At 42.1% G+C, this 27718-nt stretch overlaps 1 protein-coding gene across 1 annotated transcript in view; it reads left to right on the forward strand.

The window, feature by feature from the left end:
- The window catches only part of LOC137433154 (uncharacterized), a 432405-nt gene that overhangs the window by 208681 nt on the left and 196006 nt on the right, over positions 1-27718 (forward strand). The window contains exons 25-28 of the mRNA XM_078783571.1: positions 4756-4809; positions 5114-5158; positions 5281-5334; positions 5471-5524. Of these exons, the coding sequence (XP_078639697.1) occupies positions 4756-4809; positions 5114-5158; positions 5281-5334; positions 5471-5524 (207 nt within the window). The remainder of the gene's footprint in view (positions 1-4755; positions 4810-5113; positions 5159-5280; positions 5335-5470; positions 5525-27718) is intronic.

A 27718-nucleotide genomic window follows, 5' to 3' on the forward strand; every position in this document is an offset into this window, starting at 1 on the left:
GTACCTTAATGGGAGCGATAAGTACCGTCTGCCACACGGCACATTATCTCTGGTATCCACTCATTATATGGAATCGCCTGGATGCAGCCGGGAGCAACCAATCCAAATATATCTTCAGTTCTCCATTATCTGAACTAAGATCAAAATTCTGCTCTGTCGGAGGGTTCTCTTGAGAGCTTGACAGACAGAGCGTATGTACATGCAGTGACGTCATTACATGTGCTCATTGAAAGCTGGAGAACTGAAGATATATTTGGATATATATTATAGATATATATATATATATATATATAATATATATACATACATACATATTATATATATATATATATATATATATATATATATATTATATAATATATATATATATTATAATTAGGGTGGCTTCAAAAAAATCAAAATGCAGATTTTCTCCGGGACATGGTCTATGTTTGTTCCTATTGGTGTCAAAGGAAACCACACCAAATTGGAATGGAATCCAATAATATTTAGGGGTGCCACATCAGTGATGAATTTTCCCCCCATGCAAAAATAGGAATTCCCATTTTTTGGGCTGTTTTTACACAAAATAAATACATAATTATATATATACATTAAATATAATATTAAAAATAAATATATAGTAAATATACATTAAATAATAAATATACATAAATACACATTATACATTATATATATACAATATATTATACATACAGTTTTGAGACTTCCTATGATCACTATCTGGGCAATTTTCATGCATGTTTTGTACAGGTTCCCGGGGTCAGGGATACGCTTTTTTAGTGTGTAATATGTAGGCCTAACTTATTGACTGTGGCTCTTTTGTAGAGAGTGACCCTGTGGAGTAAGAATTAACAGGATTTTACCCACATTCTTGCTTATTTTGCAGATATGGCATGTGCTAGTACCAGTGTTTCATTGAAAACTCGGGCTCAGGATAATGTGTATCTCATTGGGTCCACTTCTGGAGATGCCATCAAAGGTGCCAAGCTCCCGACTGTGCATCAATCTCTTGTCCTGTTTTTCCATCACCTGAAGAAGGAGAATCGCACTGCCCGGGAGAGTGCAACCCTTACCATTGAAGAGGTTGTGAAGTTCTGGGAAAAAGCTCACCTACCTACAACGACGAAGCAGCACTGCATCCATCGTTTGGAGAGGCTATATGAAGAGATGGAGGAGCCTCCAAAAGGTGCAAAGCGGGGTGGTGCGACCCAAGAGAAAAAGGAAGCATCCTTCAAGGCCTCCTTGGAGAAGACGTTTGATCTTAGGCATGCAGATTCGGAGGCCATAATCACCAACCCCGAGGACAGGAAGTTTCTTCACGATTAATTCTCAGAAAGGAAGGCTTCAATGGGATCTGTAGACACTGTGTTGGAAGCAAAAACGTTCTTGTGTGTTTGAAAGATCAGCAGCCACGAGATGATTATCGTGAACTCCTAGAACTGACTGTCATCTACATGGGAGGGATCCCACCTCGTGGAATCCGGATCATGGCTCCAGGAGCAATGCACAGAGCCAGATGGATGGCAAAAGCACTATATTCACTACAGGTGTTAATGTTTCGGTCAGAGTTCCACTTGACACTTCGAGAGGCGAGAGAACTCCGAGCCTTCAACATTTTTGTCTGCCTTGTGTATGTACAGGCTTGGTTTCGGGCTCCACAAGCTATTGAGGCTCCCCTGAATGACATTAACCTCTTCAAGAAGTTGGAAAAGTTTGAACAAATCAATCAGAAGATGGCTCAGGCAGCCTTGAAGGCACTTGGCCGCCACACGTGGTACATGAGCCCAGTACTAGTGGCATTTGCATTCTTTGACACCAGAATTGACAAAGAAAGCAAGATCAATATGATTGAAGCATTGAAAAATGACGGTGAAAACCCCTCTCCAAAGAGACCAGCTATCAAACGAGGAACCGCCCTGTCAATCGCTGGCCTCATAACAAAACACACCAAGCATTTCTTCAGCATCCTAGGGACCCCAACTGATTGGATGGATAAGGATCCTGGTTCATGGGAGCAAGAAACCAGCTTTCAGGAAGCAAAGAAAGCCGCCAGTGGCTTAGTCGTGGTGAACGACAGGGCAGAAAGGGGTGTCGCATTGATACAAGACTACAATAAGCTCCTTACAAAGGATGAAGAGCAAAAGCAAGCTCTGCTCCAAGTTGTTGCTGCTCACAGGAAGATGTACCCCGATGCCAAGAAGGCAACAGTGGTGAAACAGGCCCAGAAATAGGAGTTACATTTCTCATTATATTTGGGTTTTTTAATATTATGTGATATGGTGTCTCTTTATTTTATGAACTGAACATTTGGATTGTTATCATTGAATTTGAGTTTTCATAGCAATATAGTGCTATTTGTGCAGCTATTGTAACTTGTGTTTGCTGGAATACAAAGAAAGTGAGTGGAGGGTGGATTTTCATAAAACAAACTTCTGGTTTTGCTTTCGATCCATATATAGAAAAGTTTTGTAGACACCTTTAGTTTGAAGGCTGATGTGGCACCCCTAAATAAAATCAGATTGCTTTCATATTTGGTGTCTTTTCATTTTGGAACAAAAGGAACAACATAAAGCCATGTCCCAGTAAATATTTAAAAAAAATTATTTGAGCACCACCCTAATATATATATATATATATATATTATATATATAATATATATATATATATATATATATATATATATATAATATATATATATATATATATATATATATACATATATATATATATATGTATCGGGATTTAAATTTAATTCAAAAATTGATCCAGACGTCTATTAGCTTTCACACATTCAAACCGACAGAGGTAGTTATTGGCGCTGAGGAAGCGCCTTTAGCGATTGACTTCCAGCCAGTGTAACGCTAATTCCTGTCACAGGAATTCTGAGATCATATAAGTGGGCGTGGCAGTTCCTGATTGGTTCGTGTTGGGGAACGCCTTCTCGCTGCCGACGTGACGTAAATTCGCGCACGCGCACTGGTGATTGGCGCTGAGGAAGCGCCTCTAGCGAATGACTTCCAGCCAGTGTAACGCTAATTCCTGTCACAGGAATTCTGAGATCATATAAGTGGGCGTGGCAGTTCCTGATTGGTTCGTGTTGGGGAACGCCTTCTCGCTGCCGACGTGACGTAAATTCACGCATGCACACTGGTGAAGCTTACTCGATCTTACTCGATCCCATATTACATGTACTTTCATTGCATACAAATTATACTTCCTCCTAGAAATTCCATGCCCGAACCTCAGCGCAATCCAAGAGGATTCACTTGTTTATCACAGCATCTGTAGAATTTTCACCCTTTTACTCAACTCCGTTTCACTCTTATTTGGTGGAGCAAAAAGTCAACTGAGCTTTATCGATATTTAGATATCGGTCATGTAGTTTGAGGAAAATATGTTTAAGTGAATATGAGGGATTAGGAGAGGGAGCACGTGGCCCCCTTTCCAGGGGAGATACGGCCATGGGGAGCACAACTTAAGTTATCACATTATCCCATTGCTTCGTGGTGAGTTTGGTCTATATCCATTTGGCAGTTTTAGAGAAGAAGATTTTTGAATGAAATACCAATATTTGGGGCAAACTCCCCTTCTACCACCTTTACAGGGGGTGCATATCCAGTTGGGGAGCACAACCCCATGAGACCTTGCTGTCCTGATGCATCGTACCAAATTTGGTCCATATCGGTCAGGTAGATTGTGCTAAGATGTTTTACTCAAATGTTAATGGACGTACGGACGGATGGCCAGGCACCAGGTCCCACTCGAGGTTATTTCTCTCACAAGATCTTTCAAAAAGCTGAAAGGCTCAGTTTTGATCTTTTAACATTCGAGCTGGTGTTCAACGTTAATTTTTCCCTGACCTATCAACTCCCTCGACGGGTTGTTTATCCATGTTAATCCATGTTAATAATCCCTCTTATTCAAAAAACATGTCACAACACAAGCAACTGTCCACATAGAGCACACCTGCACTCCACCACATGAACTAACATGCCAATTTCATTTTTAACCCTAACATCCTCTAATTTTCACAAGTTTGCAACCTACACCCAAATATATTTTACAGGTTGTTTTTATTTGATGATGATGGCAATTTTCAACCAAAATTGGGTTTTTTCCGCACGATCCAAGAGGTGAGAGGTCGATTGTGGAAGTCAGACATAAGCACGAGAAATGTGACATGATGGGACACAATATGATGTAATACAAAGCGACACAATGAGAACTTATAGGATGTAATCGGGTATGCTGGAATATATTGTATACAATTGGGTCGAGGCTCATGGAGTGATGTGAAATAATAAGTTTATGAATAATTGGTTAGTTGGTATGAAACATTCACTTTTTATTTTTTTTAATTCTATTTTATTTTATTTCATTTTATTTTATTTATTTATTGATTTATTTATTGATTTATTGATTGATTGATTAATTGATGAATGAATTTTTTTATTATTTTTTTTGTTTACAGGGTCGAAGCTTGTGTAAGAGCTAACATTGATCACAAAAAAGACAAACTGACATATATAACATAAAACATATGATAAAGGGAGCGGGAGAACAAGATGGAGAGCAGGGACATCGGGAGATCTGTGGGAAGGGGAGGGCTTAAGGGGGGGGGGGGGATTCTGTCAATCCTAATGGCATACTTACTACAACAGAATAGCATATTGGTTTTTTTTAAACAATCGACTGAACATTGGAATTTCTCCCTAACCGGAAGTGAAGTTGTTGTTGTTGTTGCCCCAACAGGGTCTGAAGGGGTCGGTGGGACCGGATGGCTCTGAAGGAAAGCTTGGTACACAGGTTCCCATTACCCGTTACATTTGTGCGCCGAACTTTTCTCATGGACACCAAACCACATCATCCACATCAGATAATTAATTGACTTATTGAGGGACCTAGCATTATTATTACGACTGTATCATTATTATTATTTGATGGCAAGATCCCCAAAGTAAACTATACCTGTAATATTTTTGTAGTTGTAATTATTAGGAAAGATAATGTCAAAATATAGGAGCTGACATACAATACCTGTGTGCAAACTTTATGAGAATGCATTTTTATTGCTGATTGCAGTTTTATCTCCCATTGTGTGCATATATAGGGCCAACCTGGTCGAAAAGGTCTACCTGGCAAGCATGGCAAGAAAGTGAGTGTCTGTACAAACCACAGCAGCAGTGCACTTATTCACACTATTGCCGTTGTCCTGTTGTTAGTTCATAACCCCCACTAAAGCACAATTGGAAGTCTAATGCCTGTTATATTTCACAGGGCCTTCCAGGAAAGCTGGGGACGAGAAGCAACAAGATGCCCCCTGGTGAACCAGTGAGTTTGTCTGTTCTCTCTCTCTCTCTCTCTCTCTCTCTCTGAGTAACAATGGGGGCTGAAATATATGTTTTTCACATGAGCTACCTCCCACACATGGGCTGCAAGAGTAACTGTCCACACCTTGTCTAATTAGGGCTCAAGTGGGAGTCCGGGAGAAGACGGAGAGGGAGGCATCCCAGGAGAACCGGTAAGAATCTTGGAGCGGCAGCGCTCCCTGCCGGAGTTGTTCGTGCCTTTGCACAAAAGGGAATGCATTCTTTCACACTTTGTTCTTTTCTCATGTTTAGGCCACCAAAAGGGGCAGGATAGCTCAAAGGTAGTGGAGTCACCTAATCTGGTTTCGATTCCAGACCCGACTACAAGTTGCCGTCCGGGTGCTTTAAGGCAGCAAATTGTGTCAATGAGTGCGCTGCCCTTTAAAGGGACATTAAACTGGGTGCCACATCTGCTGGCATATACTGGTGGTCATTGATGAGCCCACGGTGCCTCTAATTGTTTAACGCATTGTGTGCTGGTACCTTGATCAAATTCTAAGTTTCTGCCTTAATATGCAGGATTACAATATCAACGGCACAGCCAAATCTTAGTAATGATACAACCAGCAGGCCAAATTGGTAATTGCCACCAGAGTCCAATATGCGTTCACAAAAAAAGGAATTATTTCCAGAAAAAAAATTTGATAAAAATCATTGAAGCAAAACTTTTTATTTAGCATAATAAAATACGCAATTTAGTGTCTGTCTGTATGTCTGTCTTTTTTTTTCTTTTTTTTTGTATACAAGATCGAGGCTCGTGTAAGAGCTAACATCAATCACACAAAAAAACAGACACATAAAACATACAATGAAGGGAGTGGGAGACAAGATGGGGAGAGAGAGGGGAGCACACAAGTACAACAGCAGTGAACAGGGACATCGGGAGATCTTTAGGAGGTAGAGGGCTTGGGGGGGGGGGGGGAGGAGGCATGGGGAGGCGGGGGGGAGGAGGCATGGGAAGGCGGGGGACTATGATACACTGGCATTGTGTGATGTCAGTCCGGCTGTCTGTCCATGATACACTCGGTCGTTACTTATCCAATCTCAACCAAACTTGACAGGAGGACTAAAGGTCACACAATGGAGGTTTCTGCCACTTCATTTGACGCCATACCCAAGAGGGGTTTCCACCTTGGGCGAAATCCATGTTAAGGTGTATAGGTAGCTTATCATGGGGTGTATAGATAGCTTATACATCCACCAGCCTAAACAGTTTACGTTTTTGTATCCCACTGATAGGCCGGATCTGGATCCAGATCTGAAACAAAATCTAATCGGCTTGTTATTGTCGTATAACAAAGTCAACCACCTAGTTTTGTCATAAGTCCCCCACAAAGTTTTGAAATATCGTGCTATATATAATTTTGGCACCATCTCTCTATGGTGAAGAATCACATAAAAAATTATAGTGTCCGCATCAGGATCTTCACCAAATCTAATCATTTCGTCCGTGTCATATACCCAACCTCTCGACCAAATTTCCTCCGAATCCGTCAATGTTATTACTAAAGAATATTAATACTAATAATATTCCTGCCTCCCCAAGGGTTCGTGGGGGGAACCTCGATCGGAAGTAAAAACTATGATAAACCACAAACACATATGATTACCTTTTCAAACTGTTGCAACTGCTGTTTAACACCAAATTGAAAGGGACGTTCTTGAGGCATTATATGCTTATTGTGTATCCCACTGACTGATGGACCTGAGCCTAGATCTACTCGAAACTATATACCCCAAAGAGGATTACAACATGACTCTTCCTACCACTTCCTGAGGGAGCAGGTGTGACAATATTCTAAATCTCAAAATATCGTTATCAACAATATCAAACAGACTTTCTAGAATCCGTAGTTTATAATTCCCACCCTCCTCTTCCTCTTTACAATCTTGCCATTCTTCTGTTTTTACACTCATGCACAATGAAAGTCACCATTTAAAATAGTAGATTGTGGAATTATCTTTCACAACCACTAATATCAGTTCAAACGCACCCCCACCAGCCCCTCCTTTTTCTCTAACTTGAAAATGTCGTTTATTCATCGTTTAAAATTCCGCATCCTCTGTCAACAGGAAACTCCTCCACTGCACTGCAATAATTCCTGGTGCTGGCTTAGCGGTTAGGGTTGCCGGCTTGGGGTCCTAGGATCCTGGGTTCGAATCCCGGTTGATTGGTGAATTAACACCAGGGGGGTTGACTCAGCCGGTCATCCTTCCGAGGTCGGCAAATTGAGTACCAGCTTGCTGGTAATTCCCTGTGTGTCGCAAGAGGCGAATAACAGGGTTGGCGGCAGGAAGGGCATCCGGCCGTAAAACACTGCTTCAAAAAGGGGACCACTGTGCCCAAAAAAGGCCAACACCTGCTCTGCGGGGAAAAATGGCCTCCAAAGGTGGTTCTGTACTGCAATAATTCCACTTAACTTGTCACATGTGTGTTGCACATCGCATAAAAATATCCACACACAATTGCATGGAAAAATATAAAACTCAGACAGGAATAATCCACAATGCCATCAGTTTTTTTTTTTAATTGATCGCAAAATATATTGTTTGTATTTAAAACGATCCTTATTCAAAAATGAATGGATCACTTATCACTAACTATTAGAGCTGCCCAGCATTTTGACCACCGAATGATCTTCATCAGGGTCGTGCTTGAAGACCACTCGGGGATCAAAATGGTGGATCGGAGCCTTGCCTGTTAAATAGCTATACCAAGGATGTAGCCAGCATTTTTAGGTCATCTCATCTCGATTCTCGAAGAATGTGTCGGGATGTCCAGATGTTTGTCCGTCCTGTCGTCTGCCTGTCCGTCTTAACTTTTTGCTATTTTTAATAATAATAATAATAATAATAATAATAATAATTCATTTATTTTGTATAGCGCTTTTCCAGAAGCCCAAAGGCGCTTTGACAGAGTGGAAAACATAATGCATAACAATACATGAAAACAACAATTGCAAAAAGACAAGAATCAAGAAAACAAACAGCAGCGATATACGGCATATATATAAGACAAGAATCAAAAAGACAAGACAAGAATCAATAGGGAAATATTTAAAGCAAAAGGAGGGAGAAGGAGAAGAGATAGTCAGGGGTTAAATGCTGTGGGTTGAATGGTGAATGCAGCGTTGAACAGGTGGGTCTTTAGTGATGTTTTGAATGTGATGAGTGAGGAGGAGTCTCTGATGGTGTGAGGTAGTGAGTTCCAGAGGGTGGGAGCAGCGATGGAGAAGGCCCTGTCCCCCCAGGATCTGAATTTGGTCCGGATGGAGGGGGTCAGGAGGTTGGTACCAGCAGAGCGGAGGTTGCGGGTGGGAGTGTGTCTGGAGAGGAGGTCAGCCAGGTAGGATGGGGCCAGGTTATGGAGGGCTTTGTATGTCAAGAGGAGGATTTTGTACTGGATTCTCTGGGGGATGGGGAGCCAGTGAAGCTTGTAAAGGACGGGGGTGATGTGGTCACGGGTCCGGGAATGAGTGAGTAGACGGGCAGCGGAGTTCTGAATGTATTGGAGTTTATTGGTGATTTTTGAGGGTGAACCATAGAGGAGGCTATTGCAGTAGTCCAGACGGGAGGTGATGAAGGCGTGGATGAGGGTTTCTGCAGCCGTGGAGGAGAGGGATGAGCGGAGACGGGCAATGTTTTTCAGGTGAAAGAAGGCTGACTTTGTGATCTGTTTAGTGTATTTGTCGAAGGAAAGGGTTTGGTCAAAGATGACGCCAAGATTCCGGATGTGAGGGGAGGTGGATACTGGGATACCGTCGATGTTGAGGGCAAAGTTATGGGTGGATTTTGTGAGCGTTTTTGGGCCAATGATGATTATTTCAGATTTATCACAGTTAAGCTTGAGGAAGTTGATTTGAAGCCAGGATTTTATTTCAGTGATGCAGTTTGTCAGGATAGAGTGGGTGTCGGTGGAGACGGACTTGGTGGAGATGAAAAGCTGGATGTCATCGGCGAAGCAGTGGAATTGGAGACCATGACGGCGGATTAAGTGACCGAGCGGGGACAGGTAAAGGATGAAGAGGAGGGGGCCAAGAACTGAACCTTGGGGGACACCTTGGGGGAGGGGAGCAGTGGGGGATTTGCAGTTATTGATGGAGATGAACTGGCATCTGTCAGAGAGGTATGATTTAATCCAAGAGAGGGCAGTGCCGGTGACGTTAAAGGTGGATTCAAGTCGGGTGAGGAGGATAGTGTGATCGATGGTGTCAAAGGCAGCGCTGAGGTCGAGGAGGACGAGAATGTTGAGGTTGCCAGCGTCAGAGGAGAGGAGAAGGTCGTTGGTGATTTTGAGGAGAGCAGTTTCAGTACTGTGGTTGGAGCGGAATCCGGATTGGAATGTTTCATACAAGTTATTGGCAGAGAGATGATGTTTGAGTTGAGTGGCTACAGCGCGTTCCAAAACTTTTGACAGAAAGGGTAGGTTGGAGATGGGTCTGAAGTTGTTTAGGGTGTCAGGGTTTAGACCAGGTTTTTTTAGAATGGGGGTAACAGCAGCAATTTTGAGGGAAGGTGGGACGATGCCTGTAGACAGGGAGGAGTTTATTGTTGCAATGATAAGTGGAGAGAGAGCAGGGAGGGAGGCTTTGACAAAGCTGGAGGGGATGGGGTCAAGAGTGCAGGTGGCAGTTTTCATTCCTATGAGGAGTTCAGAGAGGTCAGTAGGAGAGATTGGGGAGAACCGAGACAGGGGATGGCAGGACAAGGGGGGGCAGGTGGTTGGAGGGGGAGCGGGTGCGGCGGTGGTCAAGCTGTTGTAGATGTTGTCAATTTTGCGTTGGAAGAAAGAGAGGAAGGAGATGCAGTTGTCTACTGTGAATGACTGGGTGGTGGTGTTCAGGGGGCGGAGGAGTTTGTTTATTGTCGAGAAGAGTGCTTTTGGGTTTCCGGAGCCAGAGTGGATAATTTGAGAGTAGTAGGCAGAGCGGGCGCGGGAGAGGGCATCTTTGTAGTGTTGTATGTGGTCCTTGTAGGCTTGGGAGTGAACTGTGAGACCCGTTTTATTGCGGAGTCTTTCAAGTTGGCGAGCACGAGTTTTCATCAGGTGGAGTTCAGGGGTAAACCAGGGAGCAGAATGGGTGAAAGAAACTGTTTTGGTTTTTACAGGCGCAAGCTGGTCAAGGCAGGAGGAGAGAGTGTGGTTGTAGTAGTCAGTGAGGTCGGAAGGGGTGTGGAGGTCAATGAAGGGAGAAGTGGACATTTTTTCAGAGAGGGTGGATGAGAATGAGGTAGGTGAAAGAGCGTTTAGCTTACGGAAGTTGATTGTGCGATAATGCCTTGGTGTTGGGGCGGGGATGTTGATGGTCAGAGTGATGGCTAAGTGGTCAGAGAGGGTGAGGTCGGAGCCATAGAGATGGTGCAAATTTAATCCAGTGGAGCAGACAAGGTCCAAAATGTGACCACGGATATGGGTAGGAAAGTCGACATGTTGAGTGAGGTTAAAGCAGGTGAGTAAATCAGTGAAGTCAGTGGTTATTGTGGAGTCAGTGGAGTCCATGTGGATATTGAAATCACCAAGGAGGAGGATTGAGGGGGAGAGGGAACATAGCTGGGTCAGAAAGTAGGAGAAGTCAGACAGGAATGATGGGTGTGGTTTGGGAGGGCGGTAGACGACAGCCATGACTGACTGCGTGTGACCAGAGAGTTTTAAAGCCAGGTGTTCAAATGATGGAGCAGATGAGATGGAGATGAGGTTGGTCTTGATGTCTTGACGGTGGATAACGGCAATTCCACCACCTCGGCCCTCCGAGCGTGGTTTATTGACGTAGGAATATCCATTGGGTGTGGTGAGGTTGAGTGTGTAGTAGTCCAGAGGTTGTTGCCAGGTTTCGGTGAGACAGAGAAAGTCCAGTTTGTTATCCAGGATGTATTCGTTCAGGATGAGGCATTTATTGTTGAGGGACCGGGTGTTGAACAGGGTGAGCTTGATGTTGTTTTGAACAGCAGGGATGAATTCAGGTGATTTAGCCAGGGTTCGTAGGCAAGAGGTGCGATCGTGTGGGTTGCTGTGACCAGGTGCGCTGGGACGAAGAGTGAGAGTGCGCTGAGCCGACCAGAGGACGGGGATGGAGTGACCTGATTGCAAATAAACAAACTTGCGACCGGAGCCACGGTGAATGTACCTGGGTCGTCGGAGGAGTCCATTTGATTTGATGGCAGAGATGCATGATGGGGTGGAGCGGGTATTGAGCAGAAGAAGCCTTGCGGCGGAGTACTTCAGAGCCATGCCAGGCAGGAGCGAAGGGACGAGTACGAGGCCAAGGTCGAGGAGGCAAAGCGGCAAACGCAGCGGCAAACGACTGCAGCCGCTAATCAAGACCACAGCGGCAAACAAGGCCACAAGGCCACCGGCAAACAAGGCCACGGCCACAATCAACGGGAGCGGGCCTTTCGAATTCCGTATTCCGTACCATCAAAAGCAGATTCCGTTATCCAGCCGGAGAACACGCGGCACGTGCGGGTGTGAAAAGGCAGGACAGGTGTGAGATGTCAGGTCAGAAAGGTAGAAGCAGACCCTGTACATCCATCCAGTCGGAGAAGCGGCGAATATGCAACGCCAGCGTCCTCTCGCAACCGAACCCGGAACCAATATGCTTTTTTTTTTTTTTTGCTACTCCTCCCTTATCACCCAGCTGATTGCTCCAAAACTTGGCACATCAATACAAGACAGTAGCCCGTACAATCGCTCAGGCTTCGATTTTTCAATATTGGCTCATGGGAGCCGCCAGCAGGGGTTGTTAATCCCCAAACTTTGGAACCCTACTCGTCCCTCATTTACCAACCGATTGCTCTGCAACCCGAAACAGCTCCTCTACTTGATTGTCCACAGAATCGCTTGGTCTTACATTTTCCGATTTTGTATTTTTTGAACTCAGATCATGAGGGTTTCCACCCCCTGAAACTTCGGATCCCGACACGTCCCTCATTTACCAACCGATTGCTCTAAAACCTGATACAGCCCTTCTTCATGATAGTCCACAGGATCACTCGGTCTTTTGACGATTTCGGATAATGGGGGCTCTCGGTGGGGAGTGAAAGGGGGGTGTTACCCTCTGAAACTTTGGATCCCTACTTGTACCTTATTACCCTGTGCTTGCGAAGCGAAAAGCAGGGTTAAGCATTTGGGTGCCGTACGTGTGGCATGTCTGCATTTTTTTAAATTCATTTTCTCGGCAACCGTTTGTCCGGTTGACACAAAATTTTACTATAGTGGCGCCTCTGCCTGTATAATTTTTTATTCATAATTATGACGTCATAGGTCATGTGGTAGGACACCATCTTGGAAAACGTTACACCTCTACATCACCCAAACCACTCAATGGAAAAAGTTGAAACAAGGCTCATTGTGAAGTAGTCGCCTTGGGGAATAAGATAGTTTAATGATGATGTTATCGGTGCCTTAATTATGACGTCATAATTCGACAAACAAGTGCAACGCTTGATTTGATCAGTATGAATTATTTTCTCTGCAATTCTTGGTCCGATTGATATGAAATTTTCACCACAGCATTGCCTCCTCCTGTAGAAAATTTTAATGATAATTATGACGTCATAGGTCACGTTGTACAGGCGCCATCTTGGAAAAACTTTGCACCTCTATATCACTGAAACCACTCAATGGAAAAAATTGAAACATGGCTCATTGTCAAGTACTCCCCATGGGGAATAACATATGTTTGTGATGATGTCATTGGAGCCTTCATTATGACATCATAATTGGACAAATACAACGCTTGATCCGATCAGTATGAATTATTTTTCTCTACAACTGTTTGACTGATGGACACGACATTTTCACCGGAGCGCTTCCTCCTGTAGGATATTTAAATGATAATTATGACGTTATAGGTCACGTGGTACAGGTGCCATCTTGGAAAAACCAAAAAACGTTGCACCTCTATATGTATCTCCAAAACCGTTCCATGATTTTTTTTCAAATATGGCTCATTGTAAAGAACTCCGCATGGGAAATCGGTGTTGTTAATGATGACGTCATTGATGCCATGATTATGACGTCATAATTCGAGAGGGACAACGCTTGGTCTGATCAGTTTGAAATTTACCCTTATTTACCAACCGATTTCTCTGAAACCTGATACAGCCGTTCTACTTGATGGCCCACAGGATCAATGTCTTCGATTTTTCGATTTCAGTCAGGGGCCCTCCCAGGTGATCAGTGGGCTTGCTCCCATGGTTGTTCCACTAAATAAGCAGAAGTCTGAAGTGCAGCCTCAAATGATGACTGTCAGCCCACTCACGGCTATTTTCAAATTTGGAGGGAAGAAGGTGTGGGTGGTTGACCGAGGTGCATTGGCAAGTTTAGCCAGTAGGAAGAGACAGAATGTTGTTATTCTAACAAGCAAAATATACAGAAAAAAAATCACAGAATACTTTAAGTCCTTGAGGAAATCATTTTATTGCCATGTGACCGCAAATTGTGTAGCCATGGACTGGTCCGATATTCTACGCAGCATTCTATTCAATTCCAGTTCTGTGGGAAACGTTTTCAAAGAATTTCACAGCTTCATCGAGACTGACATCCATGTCATAATGAATGGGAATGAGTGCTGATGTACTCAACCTTTCTCCTAACACGTGAGCCCTCATAACGTTGTTCAGTCATCTGAGTGTACTTGCACTTCTTTCACATTCACATGTGGTCACAGGTGTTATGGTACACAAAAGCTTCAGACAGGTGCTCTACATTAGAATAGTGTCAGTATCAGTATTGCACAAGCTTAGTGTTGACTAAAAAGGTAAGGTGGCTGGCTTAAGATCCTGGGGTCTTGAGTTCAAGCTCCTGTCATACAGCTGAGCAACAATTTTATCAAGGATTGGGGCAGCCATACTTCTCCTGTCATATTATTCACGTGTCTCAGCTTGGGTACTGGTTTCGTGCATTATTCAAGGTACAATACCTGGCACAGCGAGGTGAACACCTACGGACTCCGCAATGTGTGATGCTTGCTTGTAGACTCTGCTGAAATGCTGCTCATTGGGCTCATGTTTCCTTGTGTTTTTGGGTTAGACCTCATGTACAATAGAGAATGCATCAAAAATACACTCTTGCAGTTTTACTGTGATTCCTTTCAACTTGGAAAGTGTCACGTACACCCTCGTGAATGTTACCAACGAATGGAATGATGAGATACATCCCAGAGAGAGGAAGCCTTTGACTTTGCTTCTTTATGAAATCGGGCAGTGTTTACATCATCTTAACAACTTCACCATGTATCTGATATGCTATAACTTTAAGGGCAGTGAGGATGTAAAGATAAGAACCATGAAATTGACTGTTTACCTTGTGTTACTCAACCCACCTGGTACACAGACTCAATAGAGCCTTTCTTTTCTCCCCTACAGGAGCCTCAGTGATCCTTTTTTCCCTAAAGCATTATGTTTTGGGCTTGTGTGTATGAAGAAGCATGTTTCTTTCAATGTACCAAACTTGTGCATCAGAGGATCCTTACGGGCGTGTGAAATGATGAGGTGAACTGAGTGTGAACTGAAGTGCAAGTAGGTGTCTATTTGCGCTTTTTCTTAACTAGTACACCCACTGCCTATGGGTGCGACAGTAAGGGTCATGTTATTATTCTGTCTGGGCTATATAGCTTACAGTAAAAGCTCAAGAGATCTAGGCTCTTGTCCATTATTCTGTGATGGACGTGATAAGCATATAATGCCCCAAGGACGTTGGGATACCTCCCTTTCAGTTTCGTGTTAAACAGCAGTACCGGTATGTCTGTTTAAAAAAGGTAATCATACATGTTTGTGGTTTATAATATTTTTTTACTTCAGGTAGAGGCTTGCCCCATGAACAAAGCACATTCAGCTATTTATACACGCTAACACGGCATTTGTGCACAGAGAAAAAAAACCCCATGTGGAGGGGAGGTATTATGAGTATCGATATTGTTTTGTAATAGCATTAATATTATGGTATTATAATTCATTTTGTTATTACTTTTGTTATTAGAATGGGCATTGGAAAAACGCCACAATTAGCTATCGTAACACGGATATACACCTTAATACGGATTTCGCGCAATTCGTAGACCCTCTTTGGGAGGGGGAAAATTAAGTCGCTACAACCTCCATCACGTGACCCAAGTTTGGTTGTGATTGGATAAGTAATGACTGAATGTACCATGGTCAGACAGACAGACACCAAATTGCATATTTTAATATGATAATCTCTTTCATCCCTTTCACTACGATACTCATCGTGCTGGCTCCAGCCACTGTCCTTGAAGATTATCTAGACAGAGTCTATTCTCAGTCGGTGATGTAATTTAAATTAGCCCAACAAGTCTTCACCATTTTTTGATTACTTGGCTTGTGCTTCTTCAGTCATTCAGTGTATAACTATGTATAATTTCATCTTGTATTGAAGAAAAAAATAGAAACAGACAAGATCATCCTATACACATAAACAACTGTGAGTGGAGAGGATGGGAGAGGGGAAATTAGAAATATGCAATAAAAAAAAACAAAGATTTTTTTGTTGTTGTTGTTATTTTATTTGGATTCTATTTTAATATTTATTGTACTTCACTTTAACAAGTTAAAGAGAAAACTAGAAAGTATCTGAAAATGCAAAGCACATCCACGTCCACTTTGCACTCCAACTAAACTCGACGAAAACAACATATTAAAAAAACTAGCAACAGTACCCGCCCTATGGGCGGGACTTCAATTGGGAAGCCCAAATGAAAAGGTGAAATATCAGAAATTGGAGGCTTTTTTATTTTAAACGATTCATATAAACATCCATTGAATCATATCACACGCAAATCATCAAAATCTAAACAGTACATGGATAAACAGTACATGGACGATCACGTACCACGTACGTCTCGCGTCTCGCTCGCTCTCATGTTGTCCCGATAATGATCCTTCCGCAGGTTCACCGACGGAAACCTTGTTACGACTTTTACTTCCTCTAGACAGTCAAGTTCGCTCATCTTTTCGGTGCACCGGCACGAGCCGAGAACGGCCCGTGCAGGGGCTGATCCGAGGATCTCATCAAACCGTCCTATCTGTAGTAGCGACGGGCGGTGTGTACAAAGGGCAGGGACGTAATCAACGCGAGCTGATGACTCGCGCTTACTGGGAATTCCTCATTCGTGGGACACTGTCTCAAGCCCCAGTCCCCATCACGGATGGGGCTCAGCGGTTTACACGAGCCTGACGGCGAAGGGCAAGATACATGCTGGCCCGTCCAGTGTAGCGCGCGTGCGGCCCCGGACATCGAAGGGCATTAAACGTTCATTAAACATTAAACGTTCATTAAACGTTCCTTAAAGTATTACGAAACGAAAAACATTACGAAATTACGTTCACACCGTCATGTCAAACACTACCGTGAACACATACATCGTCACAACATCGTCACAATGAGAACATCGTCACAATGAACGTTATGCGAACGCGAATGTTATGCAGGAGTCCAAACCTGAGAATGCTGGAAACCAAAGCTGAAATTGGGAAAACGAAATAGCCTATTTTACTCCTGGAGATCCCAGGATTACCCACCAAAAATATCTTTGCAATCGGTTCAGCAGTTTTTATGGTACCTTCGAACAGACAGACAGACAGACGGACATTTGGTGAATTATAGTAAGATCGTCACAATGAGAACATCGTCACAATGAACGTTATGCGAACGCGAATGTTATGCGGGAGTCCAAACCTGAGAATGCTGGAGACCAAAGCTGAAATTGGGAAAACTAAATAGCCTATTTTACTCCCAGGGGTCCCAGGATTACCCACCCAAAATATCTTTGCGATTGGCTCAGCAGTTTTTACGGTACCTTCGAACAGACAGACGGACATTTGGTGAATTTGAGTAAGATGTCTCCCAATTTATTTAATAGTGTTATCCGTATTTCTCATGACAAAGTTTTGGTGAAAATTTGATGATAAAAGCTCAAATGGTAAATAAATAAATAAACACGGGGGATGATTACAAAACCCGGTCATCTTGTTCTGCACGGTGGACACACTAATAATGCCTATTTATATTTACTGTGACTTTGCCTTTTGACATTTTGAACCAATTATTCATTACTCTTGTCCGTATTCTTATAATAATGGTTTTTGAAAATTTTATGACAAAAGCTCAAAAGGTAACAAAAAACTTATGCCCTGGACAGACACTGATACACACCACACACAAACACACACCAGACACACACACACATACATACACACACATACATACATACATACATACATACATACATTCATACACAGACATACACATACATACATACACATACATACATTACATACATACACATACATACACACATACACACACATACATACACATACACACACATACACACACATACATATACATACATACATATACATACATACATACATACATACATACATACATACATACATACATACACATACAGTGCATTCAGAAAGTATTCAGACCCCTTCACTTTTTTCACATTTTGTTATGTTGCAGCCTTATGCTGAAATCGTTTAAATTCATTTTTTCCCTCATCAATCAACACTCAATACCCCATAATGACAAAGAGAAAACAGGATTTTAGAAAGTTTTGCAAATTTATTTAAAATAAAAAACTGAAATATCACATTCACATAAGTATTCAGACCCTTTGCTATGACACTTGAAATTTAGCTCAGGTGCCTCCCATTTCTCTTGATCATCTTTGAGATGTTTCTACACCTTGATTGAAGTCCACCTGTGGTAAATTCAATTGATTGGACATGATTTGGAAAGGCACACACCTGTCTATATAAGGTCTCACAGCTGACAATGCATATCAGAGCAAAAACCAAGCCATGGGGTCGAAGGAACTGCCTGCAGTGCTCAGAGACAGGATTGTGTCGAGGCACAGATCTGGGGAAGTCCACAAAAAAACTTCTGCTGCATTGAAGGTTCCCAAGAGCACAGTGGCCTCCATAATTCTTAAATGGAAGAAGTTTGAACAACCAGGACTCTTCCAAGAGCTGGCCGCCCGGCCAAACTGAGCAATCGGGGGAGAAGGGCCTTGGTAATAGAGGTGACCAAAGAACCCGATGGTCACTCTGGCTGAGCTCCAGAGATCCAGTGTGGAGATGGGAGAACCTTCCAGAAGGACAACCATCACTGCAACACTCCACCGATCTGGGCTTTATGGCAGAGTGGCCAGACGGAAGCCTCTCTTCAATGAAAGACACATGAAAGCCCGCTGGAGTTTGCAAAAAAGCACTTAAAGGACTCTCAGACTGTGAGAAACAAGATTCTGTGGTCTGATGAAACCAAGATTGAACTGTTTGGTTTCCGAATGGAAGCTCCAGGAAGAGTCCTGGTTGTTCCAAACTTCTTCCATTTAAGAATTATGGAGGCCACTGTGCCCTTGGGAACCTTCAATGCAGCAGAATTTTTTTGTGGGCTTCCCCAGATCTGTGCCTCGACACAATCCTGTCTCTGAGCTCTGCAGGCAGTTCCTTCGACCTCATGGCTTGGTTTTTGCTCTGATATGCATTGTCAGCTGTGAGACCTTATATAGACAGGTGTGTGCCTTTCCAAATCATGTCCAATCAATTGAATTTACCATAGGTGGACTCCAATCAAGGTGTAGAAACATCTCAAAGATGATCAAGAGAAATGGGAGGTGCCTGAGCTAAATTTCAAGTGTCATATAAAGGGTCTGAATACTTATGTCAATGTGATATTTCAGTTTTTTCTTTTTAATAAATTTGCAAAACTTTCTAAAATCCTGTTTTCTCTTTGTCATTATGGGGTATTGAGTGTAGATTTATGAGGGAAAAAATGAATTTAAACGATTTCAGCATGAGGCTGCAACATAACAAAATGTGAAAAAAGTGAATGGGTCTGAATACTTTCTGAATGCACTGTACAGTGTACATACATACATACATATACATACATACATACATACATACATACATACATACATACATACATACATACACACACACACGATGGTAAAACCCATCTCTTAAACAGAAGATAGGAGAGCAAGCATATCAATGATGACATGGACTCACAGACAATGACAAAATCCATACTGTGCAGCATCTCCCTGTCTACATCTCCTTCCCAACTGTGCAGTAAAGTAGAATGTAAAAACGGCCTTAATCATGAAGGATAGTGTCGTTCTGCGTCGGTGGAGAAGTAGAACAATGGATGGAATCAACATAACGTGGAGCAAAGTATGCTAACCGCCGTGGGAGGCAAATCATATTTTGTGCATTACCCTGTCAGCTTCTTCCCACAACGATTAGCATACTTTTGTATATGCAAGGTCAAGACTCGTGGGAGAGCGATAACATAAAATGGATCAGGATGCAACAGAACAAAACGAACAGTAGAAAGAGGGGGAAATACAAACAGCAGGGTTAAAGGGAAATACAAACAGCAGGGTTGAAGGACAAATTAGAGGGAGACTTGGACAAATAAGAGGTGTGGGGAAGAATGAGGGGTAGGCGAGGATGCATGGGTGGACAAGATTAATACAGAAGCAAACTCTTCAGGAGGGAAAAACTGGAAACTTGGAAGGTGGTGGGATTGAGGTGGGCTGAACAGAAGTAGAAAATATGATGGTTTTGGATGGGGGGTGGGGGTGATCTGAAATGGTGGTGAATATCTGTCTTGAAGACCGGAGGGAAGAATGTGACTGAAGATAATGTGGAAGTTTGTTCCACGTGGGGAAATTGAAGAAAAATGAGTGGAGGTGAGATGCGAAGTGATTCTGGACTTTAGAAGTTTCACCAGAAGAGGGTTAATGGTGGACCTTGTGCATCCTGCAGAAACCTGGGGGAGGTAGGGTTGGGAGAGATAAAACACTGAAAGAGCAGTGCATAATAATAAATAAAAAAGCATCAAAAAAGCATAATAATTATGCCCCCAGTAATAATTGATGCAGAAAAGATAAGACAATAACTTGCAAAGATGGCAAACTTCAAAAGCCCTGGCCCAGATGGGATCCAAAACTTCTGGTTAAAGCAATTTTATGCTCTCCACGTTCACGAAACTCAAGCATTCAATGAGCTTGTCCAAGGGGATCAGGAAATGGATGAATGGCTCACAGAAGGTAACACCTTCCTCATCCCAAAATCTGAAGAAAATCAACTACCTCACAAATACCGGCCAATAACACGTCAACCAACAACATGCAACCTTATAACAGGAATCGTCACAGAAACAATGTACCACCACCTAACCCAATAAGGAGGCCGAGAGGCAGAACTTAAGGGATGCAAAAGAGGACGTTACAGAACAATAGACCACCTACAACTAAACAATGCCATACTCAAAAATTGCAATACGAGAATAATCAAATTATCCACAACATGGATAGACTATAACAAAAGCTTTTGACAGTGTCTCACATTCATGGATGATAAAGTGCATGCAAATGTACAAGATAAATCCCGAAATAATCAAGCTGAGTGAGAAAGCCATGGATCTATGGAACACCACACTAATCTTGCAGCACTCAGAAGGAAAGATTGAAATACCAGGAGTAAAGATACGATGGGGGATCTTCCAAGGAGACAGTCTTTGTCCTCTCATGTTTTGCCTGGCCCTGGACCCACTAAGTAACCTCAGTAATGAGCAAGGTCACGGACACACCCTAACATCCAATAAAACAAAACGTCCAAAGAAACAACAAAGGTGACGCATCTACTGTATATAGATGATTTAAAACTCTTTGCACCGAACGATGAAAAATTGACAGAACAACTAAAATTAGTGAAACGGTTCTCCACAACATCCAAATGGAATTTGGCCAAGATAAGTGTGCCAAGTGCACATTCGTACAAATTAGACCAAGAAAAACGAAAAACAAAAAAATCGACCTAAGTACAGCAATACAGGAGCTAGACAACGAAGCATCTTACAAATACCTTGGGGTAGAAGAGGGCCACGAAATGTGTCATAAAAATGCGCAAAACAATTACCAAAGCATACCTGCATAGAACGAGGCTGATCCTGAACACATATCTCACCCCAAGGAACAAAATCAAAGCCATAAACCACCTCGCATTACCAGTGTTCCAATATAGCTGCAAAATAGTAAACTGGCCACCAGTGGATATCAAAAACTAGATATCAAAACATGGAAATTCTTCGCCATCCACAAAATGTTCTACAAAAATCAGTGCATCCCAAGAATATACCTGCCGAGGAAAGGAGTAGGTGGTGGCCTGATGGAACTCAATGAAGTGCATATAGCAACGCCTGTAAGATTAGCAGAGTATGTGAAAAGCTCAACAGACTACCAAATACAATTTGTGTACAAGCATGAACACAACAACCCAGAAATGGTATCTCTCACTCACCTTATGAAAAACTTCCAAAAACAGGTGCGAATATAAATACAGAAACAGCAAAAATACAGCCCCAATGATTGCATAAAAGTCAAAAGAAAAATACAAGATTAAATATAAACAGATATATAGTGACAACTGGGAGAAAGACAAGAGAGTAGGGAATTGTAAAAAAGTTGGACAGATTGGGGATAGACAAAGAAGGATCACTGAAATGGCTAAGAAAATGTCAGGTCAACTGGGATGGAGAACGAATCATTTATTAATGCCCAAGACCAAGGACACCACCAATGGATTTTAAAAGATGGCAGGCCTGAGTCAATCGCACAAGTGTAGGTTTTGCAAGGTAGAAACAGAAAGCACGAGTCTCCTCCTATCAGGATGTAAAAACACATGTCAGAACAGATGTACACCCAAAGGTACAACAAGACATGTAGAGTAATCCACTGGCATATCTGCAGAAATTTCAATATCCCAATTCCACAAAACTCATGGAAACATGAACCAAAAACAATAATTGAAACCAAGGGCATAGTTCTCACATACGACCTGATGATCCCATCCAGCTTGATCATAGAAAACAAAGCACTGCGATCTGACATAGTACTCAGATACAAAACGGAAAAGAAGGCATTGCAAATTGGGGTTTCAATACCCAGTGATTTTGGTCTAAATAATGCAGAAATTAAGAAATGGCCAAATATCAAGACCTAAAGAATAAAGTGAAAATATACTGGAAGCTGAAGAGCACCATAATTGTATCAGTTATAATTGGAACAATGCGAATGATAAACAAAACTTTAGAGAGATCTTAAAAACCATCCCTGGGACATTACCACAAACAAACTACAATTGGAGGCTGTACGGCATATGGGGCTCTGTGATGATCCTGAAAAGAGCCCTTGGAATAAAATTCTGAGAACAACACAACTTCATATCTTAGCCCCTGAATCGCAATCCTTCACCAAAACATGAGTGGATACTTCGAGTCCTATGAGGACTCCGTTCCACCTTCTAATACCCAAATTATGGAGATAACAATCAACAACACACATGCACACACACACACACACACACACACGCTCACACTCACAGAAGTGATTGAAAAATCCCATCTCCTGATGTGCTGGGGACGAGCTCATAATATAATAACTGGACAGTGGGACACAAATTCTCCATGTATATGTGTATCTTGTAGCGCCTCTCCAGGTGGGAGAGGGTATTACAAGTCCTCACCATTTACAGTATTCCTGTCCCTACGTTTTCCAGTGCAGTGAGGTGTTTTGAATTATGCAGCGGGAGGTATTTTTGAGAGGTGTTTTGAATTACACGTTTGAATAAGGATAATAACATAACCCCCCCCCCCCTCACCCCCCCCCTCCCCCCGCCCCACCCCCTGGCAGCTTCAATAGGGAGCGGGTGCTTCCAGTTTGTATAATAGATGAAGGTCTTTGTACGTAATATTTTGTTTTAGGCTGCGTTTTTATGGTTGATTAGTGTAAAAATACAGAAGGGCCGCCTGCATAATAATAATCTTATTAGAATACAGCAAATAGTAATAATAACAACATGAGTTCCTTGCCAATGAACTTTGGCACAGGAGGAGGCCATTCGGCCCGTCAATGCCTGCACTCTTGTTACCAACCTATGGTTGTTTGTAAATGCTTAATCCTGTTCAAACATCAAGCAAATAAGCAGCATGTCCAATTTTAACTCTTTGATATGACTCGGCCAGGGTTCGAACCACCGGCCACCCAGATTGAGTGGATGCTCTGACCATTACACCACTGAGGCTGGTGGTGGAGTGGTCTTCCTTCACTTCATTTGTTCACATTTCTGAAATACATGAGTGCACAATGCTATCGATCCCCTCTCGATATAGAGTGCAACAGTGCTCTGTTGGTTAAAATTGATTTATTACTGATCATTTTCTTCTGTGGTTCACAAAGGTCGCAGGGGGAGGTGGGTAGAATGTACAAAGCTTCATTAACATGTGGTTGGTGTCAGATATCCCACTGGGGGATTATTTGTAGTTTAGCTCTACCTTTTATTTTGCATGTACAATCAAGGCTTATTGAACAACAAGATGACAGAGAATGGAGATATCATGCTGACAAGTGAGACAATGGGGAACTTGTAGACGTGGGATGAACAAAGTAACATAATGTGACAGAAAGCAGTAGCCTGAAGGTAGGATGGTGGATAGAGGGTAAGGGAAGGGGGCGGAGGGCTTGGATATCATGTGAGTTGCTATTAAATTTACTGAACATCTAAATACCCAAAAATTTAAACGTGTAAACACTTAAAGCCTTGCTAAAAATCATTATATCATGGAGTACGATATACTACTCTATATGGAGGGATGATCATTGAAAAAAAAATGGCCGCCGCATAAAATGTGTACAAAGTGATATGCTGAGAAGATAATATAGAGTGAGGATATAAGCCTTTAAAAAGCCAAATATTTTATTTTTGAGCATTTTCTGAAGTATCAAGACTTAAAAAGATGCCACAATACGTCACTAAAGTACCACATCGGGAGATCGCTAAATTTGTACTTCTTCCTCTTCGTCTTCTACCCTAAAAACAATGTTAAACTGTTGCCCAACCTAACACAATAACTGCTAAAGCGATAAAGGTGGTTCCAACATGAGGAAGTTATTGTCTCTGGTCTACTGCACGTAACACAAAATTTTAAAATAAACAAAATATTAAGCGTTTTATGAACGCAAATGTGGACTCAACCAAAACAACCCAGGATTATGGAAGAGAGGGAAATGGACAGAACCATTAACCAAAAGCGATACATATACCCACCACCCCCAGAATCAATTGCAACAAGTATTAAAATAATTTTATAACATAGAAGCATTTAATCAATACCAAAATAACAAAATATATAAAACATCAAGCATTTTATTATTTAACTAGAACAACACTCTTCGAAGTCACGACGTCGACTGACATGCCTCTGTCCACATGATTACATCATGATAATACTTGTACCGTGTTTGATTTAAATCCATTCAGCTGTTCGCAAGTTATCACATTTTTAACTGACATGACCTCTGACCTTTGACCTTTTGACCCCAAAAATTTATTGGCTCATGCTTGCATCATTATACATACCCGTACCAAGGTTTAATTTAAGTCCCTTCAGCTGTTCACAAGTTATCACATTTTTAACTGGCATGACCTCTGACCTTTGACCCCAAAGTTTACTCAGTTCATGCTTACATCATTATACATACCTGTACCAAAGTTTAATTTAAATCCCTTCAGCTGTTCACAAGTTATCACATTTTTACTTGACATGACCTCTGACCTTTGGCCTTTGACCTCAGGACCCCAAAATCCAATCAGTTAAATTTACAGCATTATACATATCTGTACCACGTTTGGATTAGATCACTTTAGCCGTTCTCAAGTTATAGACCTATTACAGACTTTGACCTTTGACCTCTTGACCCCAAAATCGAATCAGTTAATATTTACACCATTGTACATACCCGTACCAAATTTGAATTAGATCATTTCAGCCATTCTCAAGTTTAGTCCTATTACAGAGTTTGACCTTTCCCTTTGACCCCAAAATCTAAACAATTAATCATTATACATACCTGTACCAAGTTTGAATTGGGTCATTTCAGCCGTTCTCAAATTATAGACCTATTACAGACGTTGACCATTGATCTATTGGCCCCAAAATCTAACCATTTTATCTTTACATCATTCTACATAATTGTACCAAATTTGGTCAGAATCCCTTCACTGGTTCACAAGTTATAGCAGTAACAGGAATTTTTTTACCTAACATGACCTCTGACCTTTGGCCTTTGACCTCGTGCTCCCAAAATCTAATCAGTTCATCTTTACCTCATTAAACACACCTGCACCAAGTTTGACTACGATCCATTCAGCCATTCTCAAGTTATCGCGGTAACGAAAACCTATCATGGACGGACGGGCGGACAGACAGCCAGGCGGACAACCTGAAAACATAAAGCCTCCAGCGACTTCGTCGGCGGAGGCATAAAAAAACCCAATAATTGCATCAACAGACATTTCCGTATAAAATGTGGAAATCCAAATAGTGGACTGAACCAAAAGCCAGAATTGTAGTGGGAGGCAGGTAGAAAGTACCACGAGCCATATTTAATACCATAGATGGATATAATATATACCGAAATAACGAAATTTAGAAAACATTAAGCATTTTAAAAAGTTGCACGAAAACAAAATTTAAATATATATTTAACATTAAGCGTTTTATGAGAATAAATCGAAAGCAAATGTGGACTCAACCAAAACAAGTCAGGAAAACAAGCTAGAAGGAAATGGACAGAACCATGAGCGAAAAGTTATACACATTCCCACCATCACAATCCCACAACAAAAGTAAAACTTCAAAAGATGTCATGAGGGTAATCCATAAGATTCTGTCATATTAATATAAAGTGGCGTCATATTATGGCATTAGTATAAAGCCCGTCAAAAATGACGGGTTGGAACAGTTTAATTTGACAGTGCAGCCGCGTGAGCGTGCCAAATTCTGAGGCCTGGGCCTAGTGTATGAATATGGTTATATCTTCTTTATTTATTATATATCTTGCAGATGTAAATGAACTCTCAGTTTACTCTGCACACTTTGCACGTCACGTTCAGCGAATGTCACCTCCCTGTGCCTTGTATTTATTGTGATTTAAAAAAAAAAACGCTTCTGTACACTGACCTTGAGGCTCGGTTTGAAAGACACCGTCTACAATTCCAATGTAAGAGACATAATTACTCTTCTTTTGGGTCTTCGGTGTCCTCAGGGTTTTTTGGGTCCTCTGGTTCATTTGGGACTTTTGGGTGTTCAAGCTCTTTTGCATCCTTGGGATATTTTTGGGTCTTTTGTGTCCTCTGGGTCATTTTTGTCCTCGGGGTCTTTTGGGTCATTTGAGTTTTTTTGGGTCCTCTGGATCTTCGGGGTCCTTGGGTATTTTCGGTCGTCTGAGTCTTTGGGGTATTTTAGGTCTTTGGGGTACACTGGGTCCTCAGGGTCTTTTTGGTGTTTTGGATTGACATCCTTCAGACGTAAATGAACACTCGGTTTACTCTGCGCACTTTGCACCTTTTGGGTCACGTTCAGCAAATTTCACTTCCCTATGCCGTGTATTTATTGTAATTCAAAAAACCGCTTCCGTACACCGACCTTGAGGCTTGGTTTGCAAGCCACCGTCTACAATTCCAATGTAAGAGACATAATTACTCTTCTTTTGGGTCTTCATAGTCCTAAGGGTCTTTTGGGTCCTCTGGTTAATGTGTGTCTTTTGGGTGCTCAAGCTCTTTTCCATCCTTGGGATCTTCTGGTTCGTTTGTGTCTACGGGGTCTTTTAGGTCATTTGAGTCTTTTGGGTCGTCTGCATCTTTGGGGTCCTCGGGTCTTTTCAGTCATTTCGGTCTTTGGGGTATTTTGGGTCTTTGGGGTAATTTGGGTCTTCAGGGTCTTTTCGATATTTTTTGGTCTTTGGGGTGTTTTGGGTATTTATGGGTCTTTGGGATATTTTGGGTCTCTGGGGGTCTTTGTGGTCTTTTCGGTCTTTTGGGTCTTGATGTATCTTGAGTCTTTGGGTCTTCGGGGTCTTTAAGGGTCTTTGGGATATTTTGGGTCTTTGAGGTAGTTAAGGGTCTTCTGGGTATTTTGGGTCTTCAGGGTATTTTTAGTCTTCAGAGTCTTTCAGGTCTTCCGGGTATGTAAGAGTCTTTGGGGTCTTTGGATCTTCAGGATATTTTAGGTCTTTTGGGTATTTAAGGGTCTTGGGGTCTTTTCAGTGTTTTTGGGTCTTTGGGATATTTATGGGTCTTTAAGGGTCTTGCGGTCTTTGGGGTATTTGGTGTATTTTGGGTCTTTGGGGTTTTTAAGGGTATTTGAGGTCTTTTGGGTCTTCAGAGTCTTTTAGGTCTTTTAACCGGTGGACACACAGTCACCTTCAAAGATTGCCCATTTAACCCCCCCCCCCCCCCCCCACACTCAA

This window comes from Myxine glutinosa, chromosome 8 (assembly GCF_964187855.1).
Source record: "Myxine glutinosa chromosome 8, kmMyxGlut1.1, whole genome shotgun sequence".
Classification (NCBI taxonomy): domain Eukaryota; kingdom Metazoa; phylum Chordata; class Myxini; order Myxiniformes; family Myxinidae; genus Myxine; species Myxine glutinosa.